The sequence below is a fragment of the Corvus kubaryi genome, unplaced genomic scaffold, assembly GCF_017639235.1.
Source record: "Corvus kubaryi isolate FWS band 111438036 unplaced genomic scaffold, C.kubaryi_AGA036_p1.0 37385, whole genome shotgun sequence".
NCBI lineage: Eukaryota > Metazoa > Chordata > Aves > Passeriformes > Corvidae > Corvus > Corvus kubaryi.
This window is the reverse complement of record NW_024581127.1, coordinates 25,165,052-25,184,531: the sequence shown is the minus strand read 5'-3', so window position 1 is coordinate 25,184,531 and position 19,480 is coordinate 25,165,052. Positions and strand designations below refer to the sequence as shown.

At 44.5% G+C, this 19,480-nt stretch overlaps 1 protein-coding gene across 3 annotated transcripts; it reads left to right on the top strand.

The window, feature by feature from the left end:
- The first annotated feature begins 4,925 nt into the window (after positions 1-4,925).
- Positions 4,926-13,903, top strand: CUNH8orf76 (chromosome unknown C8orf76 homolog). 3 transcript variants are annotated; one of them, XM_042035991.1, is made up of 6 exons: positions 4,926-5,234; positions 5,428-5,523; positions 7,968-8,111; positions 8,906-9,423; positions 12,307-12,439; positions 13,559-13,903. In XM_042035991.1, the coding sequence occupies exons 1-6, from the start codon at positions 4,941-4,943 to the stop codon at positions 13,763-13,765; spliced, it is 1,392 nt and encodes a 463-aa protein (XP_041891925.1). In that variant the 5' UTR covers positions 4,926-4,940; the 3' UTR covers positions 13,766-13,903. The 3 variants fall into 3 exon arrangements, with proteins under 3 accessions (XP_041891925.1, XP_041891924.1, XP_041891926.1); XM_042035990.1 differs by having other exon boundaries at positions 5,368-5,523; XM_042035992.1 differs by lacking the exon at positions 13,559-13,903 and adding an exon at positions 12,708-12,871 and having other exon boundaries at positions 5,368-5,523.
- Positions 13,904-19,480: the final 5,577 nt, after the last annotated feature.

Here is a 19,480-nt window from a genome sequence, read left to right as displayed (position 1 = left end):
GAAATGATGGAAAAAGGGAATGCAAGTGTGTGTCACACCTAGTTGATTTGTGTCTTTGGGTGAAAATAAAGGTCAGTGTTGGCAGTAATTCTCCTAGTGATCTTCAGTTTTCCTAAATGAGAGCCAAAGAGGAAAAAAACCGTATTTTCAGTAAAGCCTGTCTTAAGGGACTAACAAAGAAGAGAGCCCACAAAATAGCCTGTAACAATAACGTGTTCTGAACTGGAGATGGTACAAATAGTATTGCAATTGTAATTGCTCTTAGTTCTGGAGTTGCCAGCAGCTGGTCAGAGTCTCCAGATGAAGTCCAGCTGCAAGGATTTCTGTGCAAGTATCACACCTGGCACCCACAACATGCAGAACTGGAGCCTCACAAATGCCGTGTTACGGAAGGGGTTCATCATTTTTCCTAGAGATACCACAAAGTTAAAAACTGCATCATTGATGTATGTTTTATAGATTTTTGCTCTAAATTCATTTCACATGCAATAACGGGAGGAAGGGAGCAATTGTGGTCAAAGTCCATTCTGGATTTCTACATTTGTTGAGCAGTGCTTTCCCTCTGCTGTGCCTCACATTTCCTGCAGGCACTGCTACTTGTATAAGATGGTAAGAAGACATAGAAGCTAAATTTAATAGCAGTTCCTACCAGTCCTCTCCAGCAGTGCAAAAGTTGTATGGAAACAAGACACTGCAGGATCAACAGTTTGGTTGTTTCCCATGAGGAGGCAGCCTCCATATGGAAAAAGAGAGCAGGGACTGAAAAAAAACCGAGTTGTGAATGTCACTGAAGGGCAGGCCTGAAGCCCTGGGTGTATTTCTTCTGTGTAGCTTATTTTTTTCTAATTCTTCTGACTTGTTTCTCTTTCGTAAAAGATAGCAATATTGTAGTAAGTCAGTTCAGTTTATTCAATATTGTTACAAAAAAGGTCTTAAATGGTGTCCTAGAGGAGTTGCCACCAGTGTTGCTTAGTCCTGCCCAGTCCTGAAAACTGCAGTAGGAAAGTTTTAACCTAGAGAAATAACAAATCCACTGTGGTCTCTGTGGCCTGGTTTCATCACAAGTAGCAATTAAGCAACAAACATAACGGTGGCCAGGGCAAGTTAATGAGTTTTCAGAAAAACTGATAAAACTGAAAAAAGGGTGTAAAAATACCTCAAACATGCCCAACCCTGAGACTCTCTTGGTTGTTTTTCCAGTTAGAGCAGTAGATTGGAGATACCACCCTTTGCCATGATTTTTGTATTCACAGACCATCAAGGTACAATGTCAGTGCTTGTACTATGTGGCTTAGTGAAACAGTTCAGACACATGATCACATCAGTACTGGAAATGTGTAAGCTTGCTTGGGAAGATCAGTGCTTTAGGATTCTTTCTAGCACTTGATCACTTTCTTCTTTCTATCTTTCCAGAAAGCTTTTTTTCTCTTTCTTTTCAACAGCTTTCTAGTCAAACCCAAGGGCATACTCATTCTGCTCATCATTTATCCTACTAGACAGAAAATAGCTGCAAAACCCATTAATAGCTGAACACATCTGTGCGCAGTGCACCCTTTTGGCAATAACAACTTTATTGGGGTTTGTGAAGCCTGAGGGGGATAGATTATGGCCTAGTTAATATAGCTTGCCAGGGGCTTGAAAGGTTGCACTGTCTTAAGGTAGAGCAGGGAAGTGAACCATCTTTTGGGGGATGCATCTTCTCCTGTCTGTCCTAAGGACCCCTAAAAAGCTTTTGGCTTCTATTAACAACAGTTCATACTCTCTGATTTCCACAATGCACCCCTCACCTCCCCACTCAATTTTTGTTGTGTCTAACTAGAACTAGAACTTAACTGACATCATTGTAAGATATGCTAGAGCTATCTGAGCTCATCAGAGCTTTTCTTGTTTGCAGTTTGTAGTAGTGATAACCTTTGTCTGCCCCAAGCCATGAAATATTACTTGTATTACTTTCCCAGTAGTCATGGACAATACCCCCTTACGTGTGACATCATGCAAAGAAGAGGAAAGATGGTTTCTGCTGTAAAGGACTTGCAATCTAAATAAAAGGCAAGAGACAAGGATGCAGGGAGACAGTGTCAGCAAATAAAGACCTGCTCCTCTTTTCATGAGTGTGTTCAGGGAAGAGCCTCTGTTATGAGTATCCAACAAGAAAACTAATCTTCCCTTAAGGTATGACTATTTCACAATGTCTGGAAGAATCCACTTAACAATTCAGGAGCCACCCCATCCTTTGAGGAATGCTGCCTGTGGGCCTTACTTGGCCTCTTCACTACAGGCAGCTCTCTTGCTTTGAGGAGAGAACTACTCTCTCTTCTGCTTTTTTCCAAAGGCAGCTGCTTTCCAGTATATTTTAATAAAGCCATGTGAGAGCTGCATTATTCCTGGTCGATGAGTGTGGGTAGTGCCTACCAAGATAGGGCCCTAGTTGCCAACTGAGGTTTCTTGTTTCTGCTGTACGTGCTTGATGGTCTCTGAAACCTTTGTGGTGTGTCTGTGCTAGCACAAGAGTGGCTGGACTGTGGCAAGGACCCATGGAGGCAGGCTGTCATAAATAACAACATCAGTAATTAAAGAAGCACTGGAGGAGAATTCTTCTGAATTAATTTTGCCTCAGACAGGGAAACCAGGAGAATAAGGGCTTTAGACAAACTGTCTTCCATGCTGCCTTTTCTTTTCCTGGCCAGAAGATTCAGGCCATAGGACAGTGTGACAAATCCCTGGCTCATAACCTGGGCTGTCTCTGGGCTCACCCTGACTGCAGGATGAAGCACACTGGCCCGCCCCCCACTTGCCTGCCCCTGCTCACCCAGGGTGAAGCTGGGTCACAGCCCCTCACTGCTGCTGTAACGAGGCACACTCATGTGAGCAGCCACAATGGCTTTGCTGATGCACAGGAACTCGTTTGGAGGCCACAACTTACTGGAGCCCATTTTTATTGGTCCAATGCTCATGTGCCGAGCTGGTGGCTGGCAGTGGAGTAAGACCTTGGCTGCCTTTAGGGAGAGATTCATCTACAGCTTCTTTTTATCCCCGAAGCTGCCTGCACAGAGCAGCTGCAGCAGCACAGGCTCTTGCAGGGCTCATATATTTGAGCCCGCTCAAAGCTGCCTCTTCCAGGGATGATGTTTTCTCCTCTGTGAAGCCAAGGCTAACAGCACCGAGGCAAATCATGCCATGCAAACTCGGGCAAGCAGCTTTACTTACTTAAGTAAAGTGAGAATTTGTATTCTGGCAGCTACACTGATGACTTGGATCTTGAGGGAGAAATTGAGCAAACCTCCGGTGCTGACAAGGCAGTGGAATTTCTTAAAGTTGCATTTTTTCATTTCTGTAACTAATATATAAGAATCTTTTTAAATGTCTTGAGGGGAGGCAGGGGCAGGGGAGAGCCAGGCAAAGAAGGAATGAAGAAGAGAGGCAATACTTTGCCCATGACTTAGAACTGAAACCACACAGTCAGCTGCTAGGCCCCCTGTGTGGCACTTGGGAATCAAGGCTCTGCTATCACCAATTTACCAGACAAAGGCATTCTCTGCATTGCAACACAGAGCCTTTTGTAGACCACGTTGGTATCCTCAGAAGAAACGATGGTTGAAACCCCCACCCCTGGAGGACTCCGCAATCCAAGCTGGCAGCCAACCAGCTGCTGTGGGATTTGCCCCTGGGAATGCGTTGCTCTTTTTGTTTTACTTTGAGCTGGGGCCACATTTCACTTTGATTACTCATGTTTCTTTTTTTGGATTTTCTTCTTTTTGATTTGTGCTTATTTGCCCTTATTTTTGCGCCTTGTTCATCAGACTGGTGTGTTTCAGCATGACCTGCAGTCCTGGAGTAGGGGGAAAGGGAACATGTGTGTGCAGTGTATGTGAGGAGCACTACAGGTGCTGAAACTGTTCAGACACTTGTGCCAACCTCCACAGTCTGACTCCCGTGTGGTTTGCCTGTCCTGGTCTGTGGGCAGGAGGAAGCCAGATGCCTTTGGTGTGCAAACACAAGTGACTGTCCTCACCTACCTTGAAACTTGTAACAGGAAGACTGAAGCATGTCAAGGAAACTCCTGGTTCTCTCAAGACTTGCTGAACAGTTTCCTCTGTGCTGGAGGGCTTGCTTGCCAAACAGCAAGTTTACAAGCAAAAGGAACATCAATCTGCTTTAATTGTTCTGATCAATTCCAACTACCAAAGTTGAGTTTCTGCCCTGGCATTTATGCCAGGTCATGCTACATCCAGTCATAACTACACTGGTATGGAAGGGTATTTTAAGCACATTAAAAAAAAACCCTAACAAAACCAAACCACGTGTTTTACACGTCTACTGGAAGGAAACCTTTAAATTCACATAAAAATCATCACTGCTTTGGTCTCAAAATCTGTTCTGGTTCTAATGGACAAGTTCATTAGTCCATTTTGCAGGCTAAGGAAGTACAAGGATGACTTTTCAGCTCACCTTCTCCAAACCTGTGTGGTGATTAGTTGGGACAAAATGGACCTTCCTGGATGGACGGACTGGCAAGGTGGAGGAATGAAACAGCATAGCAGTACCCTTAAAACACAGCACACTGTGCACACCAATACCATGAGGCAGGGCAGGCAGCTGGGGCATGCAGAGAATGAATGAGCATCTGTGTGCCTGTGTCTTGACATTCTGAAGGAGGTCTAGGATCAGTCTTCACTTGGCTGTGTTGCCATTTGCCATAGCACAGTGTAGGCTGCTCTGGGAAAGCCTGTCGTGGAAAGCCTGAAATTTCAGAGAATCACAGAATTTTTAGGGTTGGAAGGGACCTCTGGAGAACATCTAGTCCAACCCCCTGCCAAGGCAGGGTCACCTAGAGCAGATTACACACCAGCTTCCCCTTCTGCTTTGAGACAGAACTGAAATCAAATGGGAAAGTTACCAAAACACATTCCCACTCACCCCTGCACAGTCACAGGGACGAGATGCTAACAGAGCACCTCCACAATTACGCAGTTAATTTATCAAGGCGCGGGGCTTTGGTTCAGCTCCTTACGGGAAGGTCTCCCAGCACTTCCCTTTGGGTGAACGGTGCCCGATCCCCTCCCCCCGCGCGGAGCGGGGCCGGCGGGGGCGCGCGGGGGCCGGCGGGAGCGGCGGCGGCGATGGAGCCGGCGCTGGGCCCCGAGTTCGAGGATTCCTTGTTCGCGCCGAGCCGGGAGCGGCGCTCGGGCGGCGGGGACGGGGCTCCCTGCGGCGCCAGGCACTGCGAGCCCCGCGTGAGGAGCCGGGGCGGGCGGGGCGGGTCGTGACGGGTCTGTATGTGCTCTGTGTCCCCACAGTCGTTCCGCGGCTCGTGAGGGGTCTGTGTGTGCTGTGTGTGTGCTGTGTGTGTGCTCTGTGTGCCCGCAGTGGTTCCACAGCGCGGCCCGTGACGGGTCTGTGTGTGCTCTGTGTTCCGTGTGCCCGCAGTGGTTCCACATCGCGGCCGACGGCGGGGAAGGCGCCGGCGGGGTCACGGGCAGCAAGTTCCGGGCGGACTGGGCATTCCGGCAGCGAGACTTCGAGGTATTTCCCGGGCGCTCGCATGGGCCGGGGCGAGTTGTGGGGACAGAAACTGGGGCGGTCCTGCAGTTCCCGATGTGCTGCGCCAGGGTGAATGTACATTATGTACCGCGGCCTGCGGGTCCGGCGGCCGTGCTGCGGTTAATCCCGCTCCTCGTTCGTGCCTGAACGCGGGGCAGCTCCGGGCAGGGCCGGGCTGCGGCCGGGCCGCAGTGGCGATCTGCGTTCTGCCACGATCCATCCGGGACTAGAGCAAGCTGGGCAGGAGCGCGGCGCTGCCCCGGAACTGATCCCAGGCAGGCGGGCGCATCGCAGCAGTTCAGCCGTGAGCAGAGCTGGTGTCTGTGGCCGGGGAAGTCATGGTCAGAGTTTGGTACGTGGGTTTCTCAGCTCCTGGGGATAATGCTGTGTCCCACAAAGACTGTCAGATCGCTGGCACCACGTGGCTGCGGGTCGCCTTTCTCAGAGCTCCCCCCGCTGTCAGATGAAAGCTATAGTGGTCGTCAGGCTCCTGCCGGTCGCGGAGCAGCCTCTCCCGTGACTTGTCCCAGGTCTCTGCTGCCTCCGCTCCCTCCGGAAGGCCGGATGTGCCTTTGCCGTGCGTGGATGTTGTCCGTGTCTATTCCTGCCCGCGGTTCTCCCAGACCTCTCCTCACTATGTATGTCCTGAGCCGCATTCTTCATCAGCGATGCTCTCCTGCCTTTTGCAGTCCTAGTTGCAAGATCTAGGTTTTGTTACCTTGTTTCCTTGTTGAAATCAGCATCTCCAGCCCTTGTTTCAGGTGTAGCTTCTTGTTCCAGCCTATGGTTTGCATTACAGGCTCCCTGATTTCAAAGCCCTCCAGCTGACTTCTGACTGTACTCCTTTTGCCTTGCCCATTGGATTTGTGGATGTTTTTGTACCTCAGTTGGCACTGATCCTACTATTATTCCAGCACCACTGCAGCCCTGTGTATACCTGACAGATGTTTTGTAGTCTCAGCTGAGATGCCCTGAAGGGATTCATAAATGGGTGCTAATAGCAGAGCTGCCTCAGGCTGTCGTCAGATGTAGCTGCTGACCCTCAGGAAAAGCAGATTTCTCACTGCTGTGTCTCCCAATCAGGAGAGAATAACACCTCCTCAGATCTGCTAAATGGAACAGACCGTTGCTTCCTAACTCTTTTCTGTTGCAGCAATTCATGTTAGAAATGTTTTCAGTTTTATTGCTAACCTAGATCACTGGTGGAACAAGAACCAGAGCTCAATTGCACATAAAATTACAGGTTTGGAAGCACAGACCTTAGAAGGAGGGCTGGAAATATGTAAATAGGGCTAGTAATCTCTTCTCTCATTGTCAGTGTCTTTTTACTTCAGGATAGGTCACTTGATAGGAAATGTCAAGGACAGCAGTGATCTAAGCTGTGCTTGTTTTTAGGATATAGATGACTGTAGAATCTGCTTGGGATTCATAATGCCTGAACCGTGCCAGGTTATTTCCCTTTGTCACATAACAAGGCAAACAGGATTGTCCTCAACCCTCAGATCCATTTTCACCAGTGGCTGCTGCATGCACTGGGCAGAGGGGAGCTCCCTCTTTTGCTTAAGAAGGAATGTGAGCTCAGCATCAGGAAAGAAAAATATTTCAGCCGTTTTGCTAGGAAGTATTTAGGGTATGTCTCCTAGAAGCTCTTCCTGTTAGAACCATTAAAGTTTTCAAGGAATAATTAAATACTCATTTTGAGAGATGGGAGAATGAGCACTGCTCTTCAGTCTTCTCTCTGAGCACTAACAAAGGGAGAGAAATCAAGATTCCAGACTTAGCTTCACTGAATACTTAGTTTAATGTATTTAAATGTTAATTGGAGTCCTGGTGAGTGCCCTGAGCATTAAGCTGCAGAAGTATTGCTCATTCGTGCCTTTTTCCTTAGCCCAATTAATATTTATTTCATGTACATTAAAACAGCCTACAGGAACAACGGAGATTCACCTTCCTTGTGGTATTCTCTGACTTACTGATTATTTGAGGTGAGGTACTTGCAGGTTCAAACCTTCCCATGGAGAATGTGGTGGTTTTGAAAGAAGGTCCCACAGATTTAGGATGAGCACTCAGATCATTGAGCTGGGGGGAAAGATGCCTTGTGTCACATATTACCCAGGTCAGGAGATGATCCCTTCTGCATCAAGCCTGGTGAGAGAGAGGTGGGCAGATGTGTGGTGAATCCTGCTGGGGCCTAAACATGAGTTAGAATTGAGGCTGCTCATCACCATCTAGACTTGGCTGTGTAGTACTGGGGCCTTGTCTCTTGCTGGCACAGGTAGTAGCTGAGTCTGGAGAAATGCAAATGCAGACTTCAGGTTCTGAATTCCCTTTGTGACTGCAGTCGTAAAAAAAACGTGCTGTCAGGCTTGCTTTTAAATGCAAATCTCTCCCTGTTTTGTTGGCTTTTCTTCCTGTGATGCTCCTAGAAAGCCCTGTGTGAATACTCAGACTGCCTGCTACTCTTACCTGCCAGCAACATTGCAATGAGACGCGATGTCCAGGAGGGCCAGGCTCGGTGTTTATCTCGCCTAGGAAGGCACAAGGAGGCTCTGGATATTGCAGAAAAAATGGTAAATAATGCAGTCTTTCTTTTAGGGTTTGAACATGAAAACATTGCCAGTAGTTCTTTTATACTGACCATTTTCTGGAAAAATAATTTTCATGTGTATAATCCTTCAGGATGTTCAGCGCTCAGAGTATTTGGTAAACAGAGGGTAACTGTCACTGCAGATATAATCACTCTTTAGAAATTGGAACACCCTGTACCACAATGAGCTCCCTGTGCAGGGAAGCTGGTAGTCCTGGAAGGGACTAAATACCATGGTCTGCCAGGCAGAATTAATGCAATGTAATAGGAATTTTAAGAAAGGGAATAAATGAGTGCTTAAATCTTTCCACTTTACAAGTGACAGTTCAAAACTCCCTTTTATTTCCATATACTTGCTGCCAAACTGCCACCAAGAAGACTATCTAGCCACAAATTGAGTTTTTCCCATAAAGGAAAAAGTCCAGAGGCTCTGAAGTCTGCTAGAATATTATTGATGCTTTTTTATATTATATAAAAGGTATTTATACTGCAAAGAAAGGCAGCTGTAGAACACTCTGAAGGAAAATAAACAAATGACAGCATTTAGGGCCTTCTTGCCTCTCAGACTGAGACAAGGCAGCTAGAGGGAATGCTGTCAGCTTGAATTGTGCAAGATCTGTATCCCATTGTATCATTTTAAATTCAGAGCACCGTTTTGTACAGTTTAAAAATTACCTTGTGATGTTCGTATGTCATTATTTAGGGAGACATTTTCTTAGGCTCTGAAGGATGATTCTATTCTACTCTTGGTTTTAATCTGTTATCTTTTGTTTCTAGAGAAACAGCGCAACTAACACAGATCACTTAACAACGGTTCTCAACCTGCAGTTTTCCATTTACCAGGGTCTGGAAAACGTAGAAAAAAAGATCATGTGTCTTCAGCAACTTATCTGCTTACATCCTTTCAGTCCCTGGTTCTGGAAGTTACTTGCTGAAGCTTATATGAGCCTTTTACAGAATTTGTCTCCATTAGTCATTCCAGAAGCAAATGTAAATCAGTCTGAAGAGGTTTGTGTAAGAAATAGCAGTTTCAGAACATCACCTGGCAGAGAGAATAATTTGCAGCCTCACAGATCAGATGGCCAGAAAGAAGGCCCTTGGTTCAACCTTACTGCAGAAACAAAGTGGGAGAATGCAGTGATTTGTTCCAGCAGCCAAGTGGTGAGAGAATTCCTCTGCACTTCAGGAGAACTGGAAAGGACGGACAAAGAGGAACGTGCAGATTCCAAGTCCTGGAAGCAGAACATGTCAAAGAAAGTTGGGATAAAAGCATGTGCCTCATTCATTAGAGCAAGGTAACTGTATGTATTCTCAGAATAATGTTAAGTTCTCTCAGTCAAGAACAATGTAAAGCATATTTTTCCCAGTTGTCTTCAGTTTGCATTTTCAATTTAAATGCTTGCTTCAGAGTTGGCAACAATAACTTGGAAGCAACCTACTACTGCTTCAGATCTAAAAAGCAAAATCTACTTAGTGTGATGGCTGTGAAGAGTGTGAATCTGAGTGGAAAGAGTAACCTAGTGTCATGCACAGCTGAGAAGTAAAGAGTTTTTAAATGAGCTTATAATGTGAATCTTTTCAAGTAATTACATACAAAAGGGTCTGTTCTTCAACAAATGCTCCTGCTAGACCATTGCTGTTCCTGGTCTGGTATTAAAGATGCAGCAGCAGAAATGCCCCAAAGGGAAGGCATAGCCAGTCTTCCCTCTGCGAGTGCCACCTGTCTTACTTGCTTGAAGCCTCATGCTTGAATGAAAATGTATTTTATAATAATACCCCAATCTGCATAATGGATGAGGCTGCAAAATGAACTCCATGACAACTGATTGACAGGGCTGCATTAAAATGTTCTTTCCTTTTCTTTCCCCTCTTCCTAAAACTCTTGCATACAGCAGAAATCCCCAAAACATAATCTTTCAAAGAGATAAGTAGGAACTGGTTTTGTTAAAATAATCTTGGATGATTTTTCTCCCTCTTGCCTCTCAGTAATGTATCAGTCATTAAACGTTTTTAAGGGCATCTTATGAATGTCCAGAAATGTTTACAGAGAACACTTTATAACTGCCCTGTTGGGGCAAGATTTAAGAAATGAAAAAAACCCAAATAGTAGCTTTTAACTGTACTCAGACTAAGAGATGAAGACTTTAATTGCTACTCGGAAAAAGTTAATTGATTTAGTACTGATATTGAATATTGAAGCTACATTTTTATTAATAATTTGTGTTGCTTGTTTCAGTGTATATAGTTCAGAACTGAGACAGTTATAAATGGTGGCATTTCCTTGCTTGGCTGCACAGTTTCACAGAGTGTTACTGTGGTTTATATTTGCAGATACACTTGCCCAGGATAAGCTTTTCCCCTGCCCAAGGCTTATGCAGGTTTTCTAATATTTTCAGGTCTGTTGGATTTTAAGTGGGATGTAGATGGTGTATAAACGTATGTGCAGGATAAGTTGCACCTGGAAAAGGGATATTAGTATTGGTTTTCATAGGAAATAAGTTTCTCTGTTAATGCATCATGAATAATTGACTCTCATAGTTTTGAAAACAAATTGGAGTGGTTTTTTTGTTTAATTTTCATTGTGATTTCATTCTTTTTTATACTATGTTGATGCAAATTTTGAAACAAAAATGCTTTATAAATTAAAAATACTTTCCATTTTTACTTGGAACCAACAAACCATCTGTAAATTCGTAAAGTTTTGACTGGGAAATTCAGACTTGTAAATTTTGATGTTTATAGTGTTCAAATGAAAGTTTTCATCTTAGATCTTGAGTCTTTTCCTTAAAAATGCACACCACTATTATAACACCAGCTTCATTTAACTTCGGTAAATAGGATAAAAAAATTGTTCTTCTTCTTTTTGCATAAAGCTTGAATTAAACACTTTTTCAGTAATAACACTGCTAAGTTCTAGTGGGCCCTTGGTTGAATATTGTAGAATCATAGAATTCCAGGTTGGAAAGGACCTCAAGTATCTTCCTTTCTTGGCAAAAACATGATCTAGGCAAGATGGCCCAGCACCCAGTCTAGCTGAATCTTTAAAATATCCAACACTGGGGAATCCACAACTTTCTTGAGGAGATTATTCCAATGACTGATCTCATTGTAAAATACTTTCCTCTTGTGTCCAGTTGGAATCTCTCCAGAATTAACATATACCTATTTTCCTTCATCTTTTCCATGTGGTTTGTTGTATAAAGGGAGTCTCCATCTTCTTTGTATCTGCCCTTTAAATACTGAAACATGGTTAGGAGGTCTCCCCTGAGTCTTCCTTTCTCAAGACTGGACAAACCCAGTTCTCTCAGCCTATTCCCAAATGGCAGACATCCCAGGCCTTTGATCACCTTTGTGGCCATTCTCTGGACGCTAATAAATTCTCTAAAACTGATATTTATCTCCACTATAACACCCATAGTGAATTTCAGTGAGTTCACAGGAGATTATGCAGTATGTCTCTCTGCTCCTAGAAGTGTAAAATAAGCATAATACTGTTAGTCTATCTGACAGTGGATTTGAGACAAATGTATAGATACCTGGATATATCCTCTGCCAACCTGTTTTACAGTCCTTGTGTGAGGGACTCTGGAAATTGCCACTGTTCTTGCTGGTCAAGCAGTTGGTGATGACATCAATGCCTGTCGTGAGCAGAGTGTGTAACCTTCACCAGTTCATGGTTGTGACTTCTGGGGCACTGCCTCGAACATAAAACTGGTGAATGCTGTAAGAAAATATTCCAGGGTTGGCCTGTGTGGGGAGCATGTTTGATATTTGTCCAAACACCCACATTTCTAGCTTTTCAGGTTCCATAAACAAAAATGGGCTGCTGTCTTGTTAGGCCGTAGTAAGGACACGGGACACCTGATGACTCACAGGTCTGAGCCTCACTTTTGAATGGTGTGACAAGTATATGGGGACAAAAATGTTTGCACAGAGCAACCAGAGCTACTGGCATATTATTTTTCAAAAATACTTCTCAATAGTTCTATAGCACAGATACACAATATCCATATTAGATTGATACACGTGTATTGACTTCTTTGCAGTAGACAAAAGTCAGGAAGAAGAGCTGTTTTAAAGTATTAGAAATGTTAATTAAAGTATTAAACATTTTGGTTGGTTTTAGGTCTTACTTCTTTTCCAGCTGTGCCAATTTTTAACTACCTTTCTCATTCCAGGCTTTTACTTCAGCTTACCCAGTCACAGCAGTCGTCCTTTGTGCTAGAGAATAACAGAAAAAGTCAAAAAGAAATTGATGACAAAGTGGCTCAACTTGGTTTCGATGAAAATTCCTTGCAGCTGATGACCAAAGTAAGAGGATGTTTCATTGTGTGCAGGGTCTCAGTTCTCTGTGTAGACTGGTTGTCCTCTAAGCATGACACTCCCCTGAGCTAATTAACTGTGCCAGGAAGCAAGGGAAATTAGCTGGGGCGGGCTGCTGGCAGTGTGTTATCTGGAACTGACAGAGGTGCCTGTAGAGCCCTGGCCTGCGTCACACAGGTGGGTCTCTGATCTGCTGAGATTCTCCTTTCAGGAATGTGCAGCGTTGTTAAGTTTCTCACTGGACTTGTATTTGCAGGTGCATCATCGCTGTCCATTTCCTGGGATTGCACATTTTATCTCAGGAATTTTAGATGCCCCAAAGTGAATCACTAGTTTGAAATGGAAGTGAAGATTAATTTGATGGCCACAGCAGTATTAAACACTTGCATAAAAAGTAATAAATGTTTCCAGAAAAAGCCAGAGACTTTCTTTTGCATTTCTTTGTTCTGTTTAATGTACTGGGTTCTAGTTTTTAAAAAAATAACAGAGGAGAGCAATATTGCATTTAATCTCTTCATAGAGATTAAAAATTTTTAGTACTATTTAAAGAGCTTCTGACTTTTATCTTAAGGAGCAAAAGGAAGCCAGCAAGACTCTAACTTTGCTGTCAGCATTACAGCTTTAAGTTAGTGACAGGCAAGCCACTGCCAGGCAGCAGGCAGTTGAAGGAATGGCATCCATGAGAGGGCAGTAGCACACAGGCTGTTTCACGGTTGGGAAAGGCTGGGAAAAGAAACTTCGCTTCTTGCTTTCCATGCTCGGACATGCCTCAGGAGGAGTTCAGAGTGTTGATGCTGATGCAAGGTGAGAACTGAATGCAGAGCTGGTGTTGAGACTTCCGCTGCTATTCAGAATGAAACCCTTCTGTGCAAGTGCAGACAGAACCTGGAGTGGTTGCACAGCTCTGAGCTTTGGTCTCAGCTCTCCCTGAATGCAGAATGCCAAGGCAGGCAACTTCATCATGGCTTGGAAACTTCTCCAGGATGGTGTGTGGTTCATGTGACAAGGGCTTTGCCTGTAAAGATCTGTTATTAATGCCATGTTTGATTGGTTTTTTTCTGCAAGTTATTTTCTTGATTCCCTTCTTTCTTCTTACTCTTTTTGCAGGCTATGGGACAGGATCTTATACCAGAAAAACTAAAAGAGGAGTTTCAAGGTGAGGTAAAATGCATAGGCCCTTCAGCATTGTCATCACTGGTAACTGCTTCAGTCACAGAATTTGAAATCAAATGGTTTGGTAATCTCCAAGATGATTTATGTCACTTTGGCACACAACGTTATTCAGATATTTATCTCCCACCTTCAGTAATGTAGAGGTTTTGTTGTATTTATTCTTTTATCTCCAAATGATTATGGCATGATACATGCAATAAAGTTCATATTACATTTTTTAAGAATTCTTACTGTATTTCTTTTAAGAATAGATATAAATCTCTGTATTTAAACTCTTCACCTTGCATCCTTTTCTTCGTTCACTGATTTGTTTGTATTTAAAATTATAAGGAACACAGTATAAAATCAAACTCTCAATTCAGCTTTCAGAGGTAGCTTTCCATCATAATCCTCACCAATTTGTGCTTGAAGCATCTGCGATCTTTTTGAGGCCTGCAGTGCTGGTGGGATGGAAGCTTCCCTTCTGATGTCCAGTTTGAAAGTTTCTTGGTAACAGATTTGATGTTGTTGCATTTAGAGCCATGGAATTAGCCATTTCCTTAAGTAAATTTTTTAATATTTCTTGATAAACATTATCGTGATTTCCTGTTCAGAGATGGGAATCTCAAATATATTTATGCTGAGAAATTGTCAATAACAATAATTCCACATCTTTTAGGAAGGAAATCTACGTAGTAAATGTTTAACTTAAAACTAGGAGATTTTCTCTTTTTGAAGCCAAGTGTTTGTTGCAGGTGTTGAAAAAGCTATAGTCTTGTGTTCAGTGTGCTTAGATGAGAGGAGAAAAACTGTCAAGGTTGTTTATATGTACTGAAGAGTGTTTAGTCAGATCATATCCTTTGTAAAAGCCTGCAAGGAAGATCTTTGCTGTGAAAACTGGCAGTGTTGTTTCTGCCTCATGCAGCTCCTTCTGTTGTGCTTTCAGTTGATAGTGACAACACTTTGCTTTGCTTTCTGAAGCACTAGTGCTGTGTGCTTTGGGTCTAGAAGAGGGCAAAGATCCTCTTTCACTTGAAATAGTTTACATTTCAGACATACATGGTGTGCTCTTCGCCCATCTTCTCTTAAAATGTGACACAATTTTTTTTGTAGCTTTCTGTAAAAGTGTTCTGTAATGAATGTAGTTTAAAACTAGGAGTCTCTTAAACATACTTTGCTGCCCCTTTTCTTCATGTGTTCCTGTGTTTTCTTTCTGGAGTCCTAAAGAGTGCCAAAACCTTAAATAATTCACGACTGAATGATGATTCACCATGTGTGAATTGTATCTGCCACTTTTAGGTGAATTTTAAAGCTTCAAGATACTGATTAGGGAACTTCACAAATCATAGAATGGTTTGGATTGGAAGGGACATTAAAGATCATCTAATTCCAACCCCACTGCCACAGGCAGGAACACCTTCCACTACACTTCCCTGGGCAAGCTGTTCTAGTGTCTCACCATTCTCACAGCAAAGAATTTCTTTCTAATATCTAATCTAAATCTGCCCTCTTTAAAGTTTGAATCCATTCCCCCTTGCCCTGTGACTACAGGCCCTTGTAAAAAGTCCCTCTTCAGTTCTCTTGTATCCTCCTTTATGTACTGGAAGTGCCCAGTAAGATCTCCCCAGAGCCTTCTTCAGGCTGCAGAGCACCACCTCTCTCAGCCTTTCCTCACAGGAGAGTAGCTCCATCCCGCTGAACATCTTTGTGTCCTCCTCTGGACTCACTTCAACAGGGCCTGCACTGGACCCCAGAGCTGGGTGCAATACTGCAAGTGGGGTCTCACCAGAACAGAGCAGAGAGGCAGAATCCCCTCCCTTGCCCTGCTGCCCCCAGGGCTTTGGGTGCAGCCCAGGACATGTTTGTCTTTCTGGACTGCAAGTGCCCATTGCCAGATCATGTCCAGCCTCTCATCCAGCAGCACCCCCAAGTCTCGGCAGGGCTGCTCTCGATCTGTTCATCCCCCAGCCTGGATTGATACTGGGGTTGCCCCAACCCAGGTACAGCACCTTGCACTTGGTCTTGTTAAACTTCATGAAATTCTTCCTGAGCTTGTCCAGGTCCCTGTGGATGGCATCCCATCCTCCAGGTGTGTCAACTGCACCACTCAGCTTGGTGTCATCTGCAAACTTGCTGAGGGTGCACTCGATCCCTTTGTCTGTGTAACTGATGAAGAGACTGAACCCTTGGTGTGGTTTAGCCCTCTGCTAGGTTGACTGAAACTTCTCCAGAAAAATGGAATATTGCCTTCAGCCATGTCAAATTGCTTTTGATAGTTTTGTGAGTTAATGCGATTAACCCACATCCTGGTCAGCTTGTTACAAAAGATGATGACTTGGCGAGTGTCCTTGGGTGAGCATTAGTGCACTCATAATGTACCACGGAAGATTTGGTTTAGTCATGTGTGTGCTTTGCTAGGTGGAAGCTTTTGTGTGCGTTTGTGCAGTGCTGTAGTCAGGTGGCAGTGAAGCTTGCTTGAAGGGCTGGGGATGCTTTTAAGACTAAGAGGTGTCGTAATCTTTCAGAAGAGACTGTCCACAATGTGTTGTAAATTAATTACAATGTTGGCATCAACAGGAGAATCTTACAGCAAAGACAGCAAACGTGGAAAGCTTAATGCTAAATATGTCAGCAAAAAAATAAAACCTGGACATCTCCCACTTTCTTCTTAAACTTAAGGTCATGAGTAGCCACATAAAAAGGCTGTAATTTGTTTTGCCTCAGCTGTTAGGACATCAGAACACAGCTTTTGTGGGACCACGTCTGTATAGACATTCAATGGAAACTCACTAAATTATTTGGCTCCACAAGTAGCATTGGAACTGTTTGAGCAGCAAATTAAATACTTGCCAAATGTTGCCATTTTGCGACTGAGATGTCCAAAATACACAGCAGCTAGCCAAGGTGATTTGGAAACTTTTTGGCGGCTGTGCAGAGTGTTTGACTTGACATTGTCTCTTGGGCTGGGAATGCAAAGGTCAACTCCCCACTGGCTCCAGGAGTTACAGACAAGTGGTAGCTCTTAAGAACAGGGAGTATTTTCTAAAATGTAACAAGCAAAAATGTTGGGTTTAACTACTGCAAAGAAAACAAGATGAATGTTGTTCTGAATATGTCACATAGTTACTGTTCCAGATAACCAGTGTTTATTGCACTGGGGCTAAAAAATGTTCCTTTGTCCCACTTTTGCCTGGCTATCTCTCATCTCAGCTACTTCGGTTCCTCCTTTTTTGGCCTGCCTCTCCCTTTTTTGTGCTTCTTCTAATTCCAGTTTTCTGTTTCTGATCATGTCTCAAGAGGGGCTTTGCATTTCCATTTTGCATTGAATGCCTCATTGTCGCTTCTATGTTCTGCATAATTCTACATCTGCCTGTAATAGATTTCTTCATGATTTGGCTTTTATTATATTGTTGTTGGTATTAGTACACACATCAGTACTCCATTCTGAGTTAAACAGCAAATTTTAGAATTGCACATTTCAAGTGAGAACCCACTAACAGTTACTGAGTTTTGATTTTTTTATTTTAACACTTGCTTGTGGTACAGGTGCTTTGGGAAGGACCCTCTGCCCCTGGTTCTGATGCTTCTGAAATGATTGCTGTTACAAACACAAATTATGTGTCTTGCCATTGAGTGTTTGAATGCTGCTGGCTTTGAGCTGAGTGAATGTGTTAGCACTGTAATTAGTAACATTAACACAGTTTTCATCACAGAATCATCGAATGGTTTGGGTTGGAAGGAAACTTCAAAGGTCATCCAGTTTAAACTTTCCTGCCTGGGGGTTGGCAGGGAACCTTCCACTAGACCAGGTTGCTCAAAGCCCCATCCAGCCTGACCTTGAACACTGACAATGATGGGGCATCCACAACTTCTCTGGGCAACCTCTTCCCGTGCCTCACCACCCTAATCATAAAAAATTTCTTCCTTGTGTCCAGTCTAAATCTACCCTCTTTCAATTTAAAGCCATTACCAGTCATCCTGTCACTGAGTGGGGGGGTTGATCTTGGCCTGCTGCCAGGTGCTCACCCCAATGCTCTATCAGCCCATCCTCCCCCAGTACGGCAGGGAAGGAGAAAATAAGATGGAAAAATAAGAGACCTGTGGTTCACAATAAAGGCAGTTTAATATAGAAAAAGCAAAGGCTGCACAAGGAAACCAAAGAAAACAGTAATTTATTTATTCTCTATTTTTCATCAGCAGGCAGTCATTGTAAAAATGAGGAATCAAGGGTTGTAACATGGGGTCCTGCTTGTGCTCCCAGCCTAGTGGCACCTTTATTGCTGGCAGAAGCAAAGGCGTTTGAGGTAGTGCCAACTTCTGCCTTCTTTCTGGTACACATACACAAGCTAGATGAAAAATGAAGGCAACCCCCTTTTGATAGCCATTTGGGAACCCAGGTGGGACTCTGTGGGCTCCCCACCTGGTGAGTGTGATGATGGCATATGACAGAGCCAGTACTGGGTGAGTTCACCCAACTGTCCTTGCAAGATCCACGCTCCCTGGAATGGTACTAAAACTGGGGACAGCATCAGTCATTGGGGGGCTCAATAGGGAAGGTAAAACGGGGTTCACTGGTAACAGAATTTTGGGGAAACTAGAAGAAAATTGACAGTACTTCAGGACTCCCATCAAGCTGGATGTAATTCTGTGTCAGGATGAGTGGCTGGAACTCTGGAGGGGAGATCCTCTGAGCACTGGCCCTGGGGAAGTTCTTTTGATATGAGTCAGCTGACCTTCCCTCCTCATATGTGATGCAGTGTAAGGCAGAATTGCCTTGTGCGGCAAATCCCTGCTCACTACTCCCCATCACCTTCTAGTCCGTCACAAGGAAAGCTGGAAATCATTTCCAAGATCTGTTGCTCCATCCCCTCCCCAGGGACAGAGGTGCAGCTGGCAGGCCTAGTGAGGATCCTGGAAAAGGAGAAGGAGTATGGTGTGCAATGGTTGAGGAAGGAGCAACACCTGCATGGGCTTTGTTTTCTAGGAAGAATAACAGGATAAGACCAGGAACTGTCTCACAAAAAAAAAAAAAAAAAAAAAAAAAGCAGCCTGTGGAAGAACTGGCAAACTGGTAACAGTGGACAAGGAGAAGGCTGAGGGACTCAATGAATTTTCTGCCTCAGTTTTCACCGGCAACCTCTCCTCCCACACCTCTTGAGTGGGTGGCTTTCAAGGCAGGGGCTGGGGAAGCAGAAGATCAGGGTCAAGAGCTCCTGAGGAACATGAACATACCTAAGTCTGTGGGACCTGGTGAGATGTGTCCCAGAGTCCTGAGGGAATTGGCTGGTGTAATTGCCAAGCCACTCTCCATGGTATTTAAAGTCATGGAAGTCAGGTGAAGCCCCAGGTGACTGGAAGCAGCCTGTGGAAGAAACAATGGGCGAAATGCACCCAGGTGCACAGGCAGCAAGCACAGGGAATGTCCTCGAGCACAGGCTCCTCCAGGTGCCTCCAGTGTGAGCAGCAATTGCCGGTGGGATTCTGTGGGATTTGTACAGCCGAGCAGCAGGATGCACATTCCGAACCACCTTAATGGGCAGCGCTTGCTCACAGGACACCAGCTGAAAGACCTGCAGGGCTAGTTCAGGCTGGGGAAGGGACATGGGGACACTCTGGAAAACCCTGGCCAACCCCAGCCTATTCATCCAGCTTAGTTCCAGGGTGTGAACGCAGGGGCAGCTGTGGGTTCACGGTGCCCTGCAAACATCCTTTCTTGACACATGACAGTCCCTTGGGCAGTGGCACTTGCCTGGTCTCTGCTCCCTGTGGTAAGGACATGCACAGAACCAGCCCTGACAGGAGTGTCCCCATCGCTGCCACCACCAATGGTGCTCCGACATGGCAGAGTTGCCCTCCAGAAAGCCCCAGGACTTTTCT

Coding starts and splice junctions, on each gene's coding strand:
- CUNH8orf76 (XM_042035990.1), top strand. CDS start 4,941: ATGCTAACAGAGCACCTCCACAATTACGCAGTTAATTTATCAAGGCGC. Junction 8,112..8,905: donor TGGATATTGCAGAAAAAATG/GTAAATAATGCA, acceptor TTTTGTTTCTAG/AGAAACAGCGCAACTAACAC. Junction 12,440..13,558: donor CCTTGCAGCTGATGACCAAA/GTAAGAGGATGT, acceptor CTCTTTTTGCAG/GCTATGGGACAGGATCTTAT.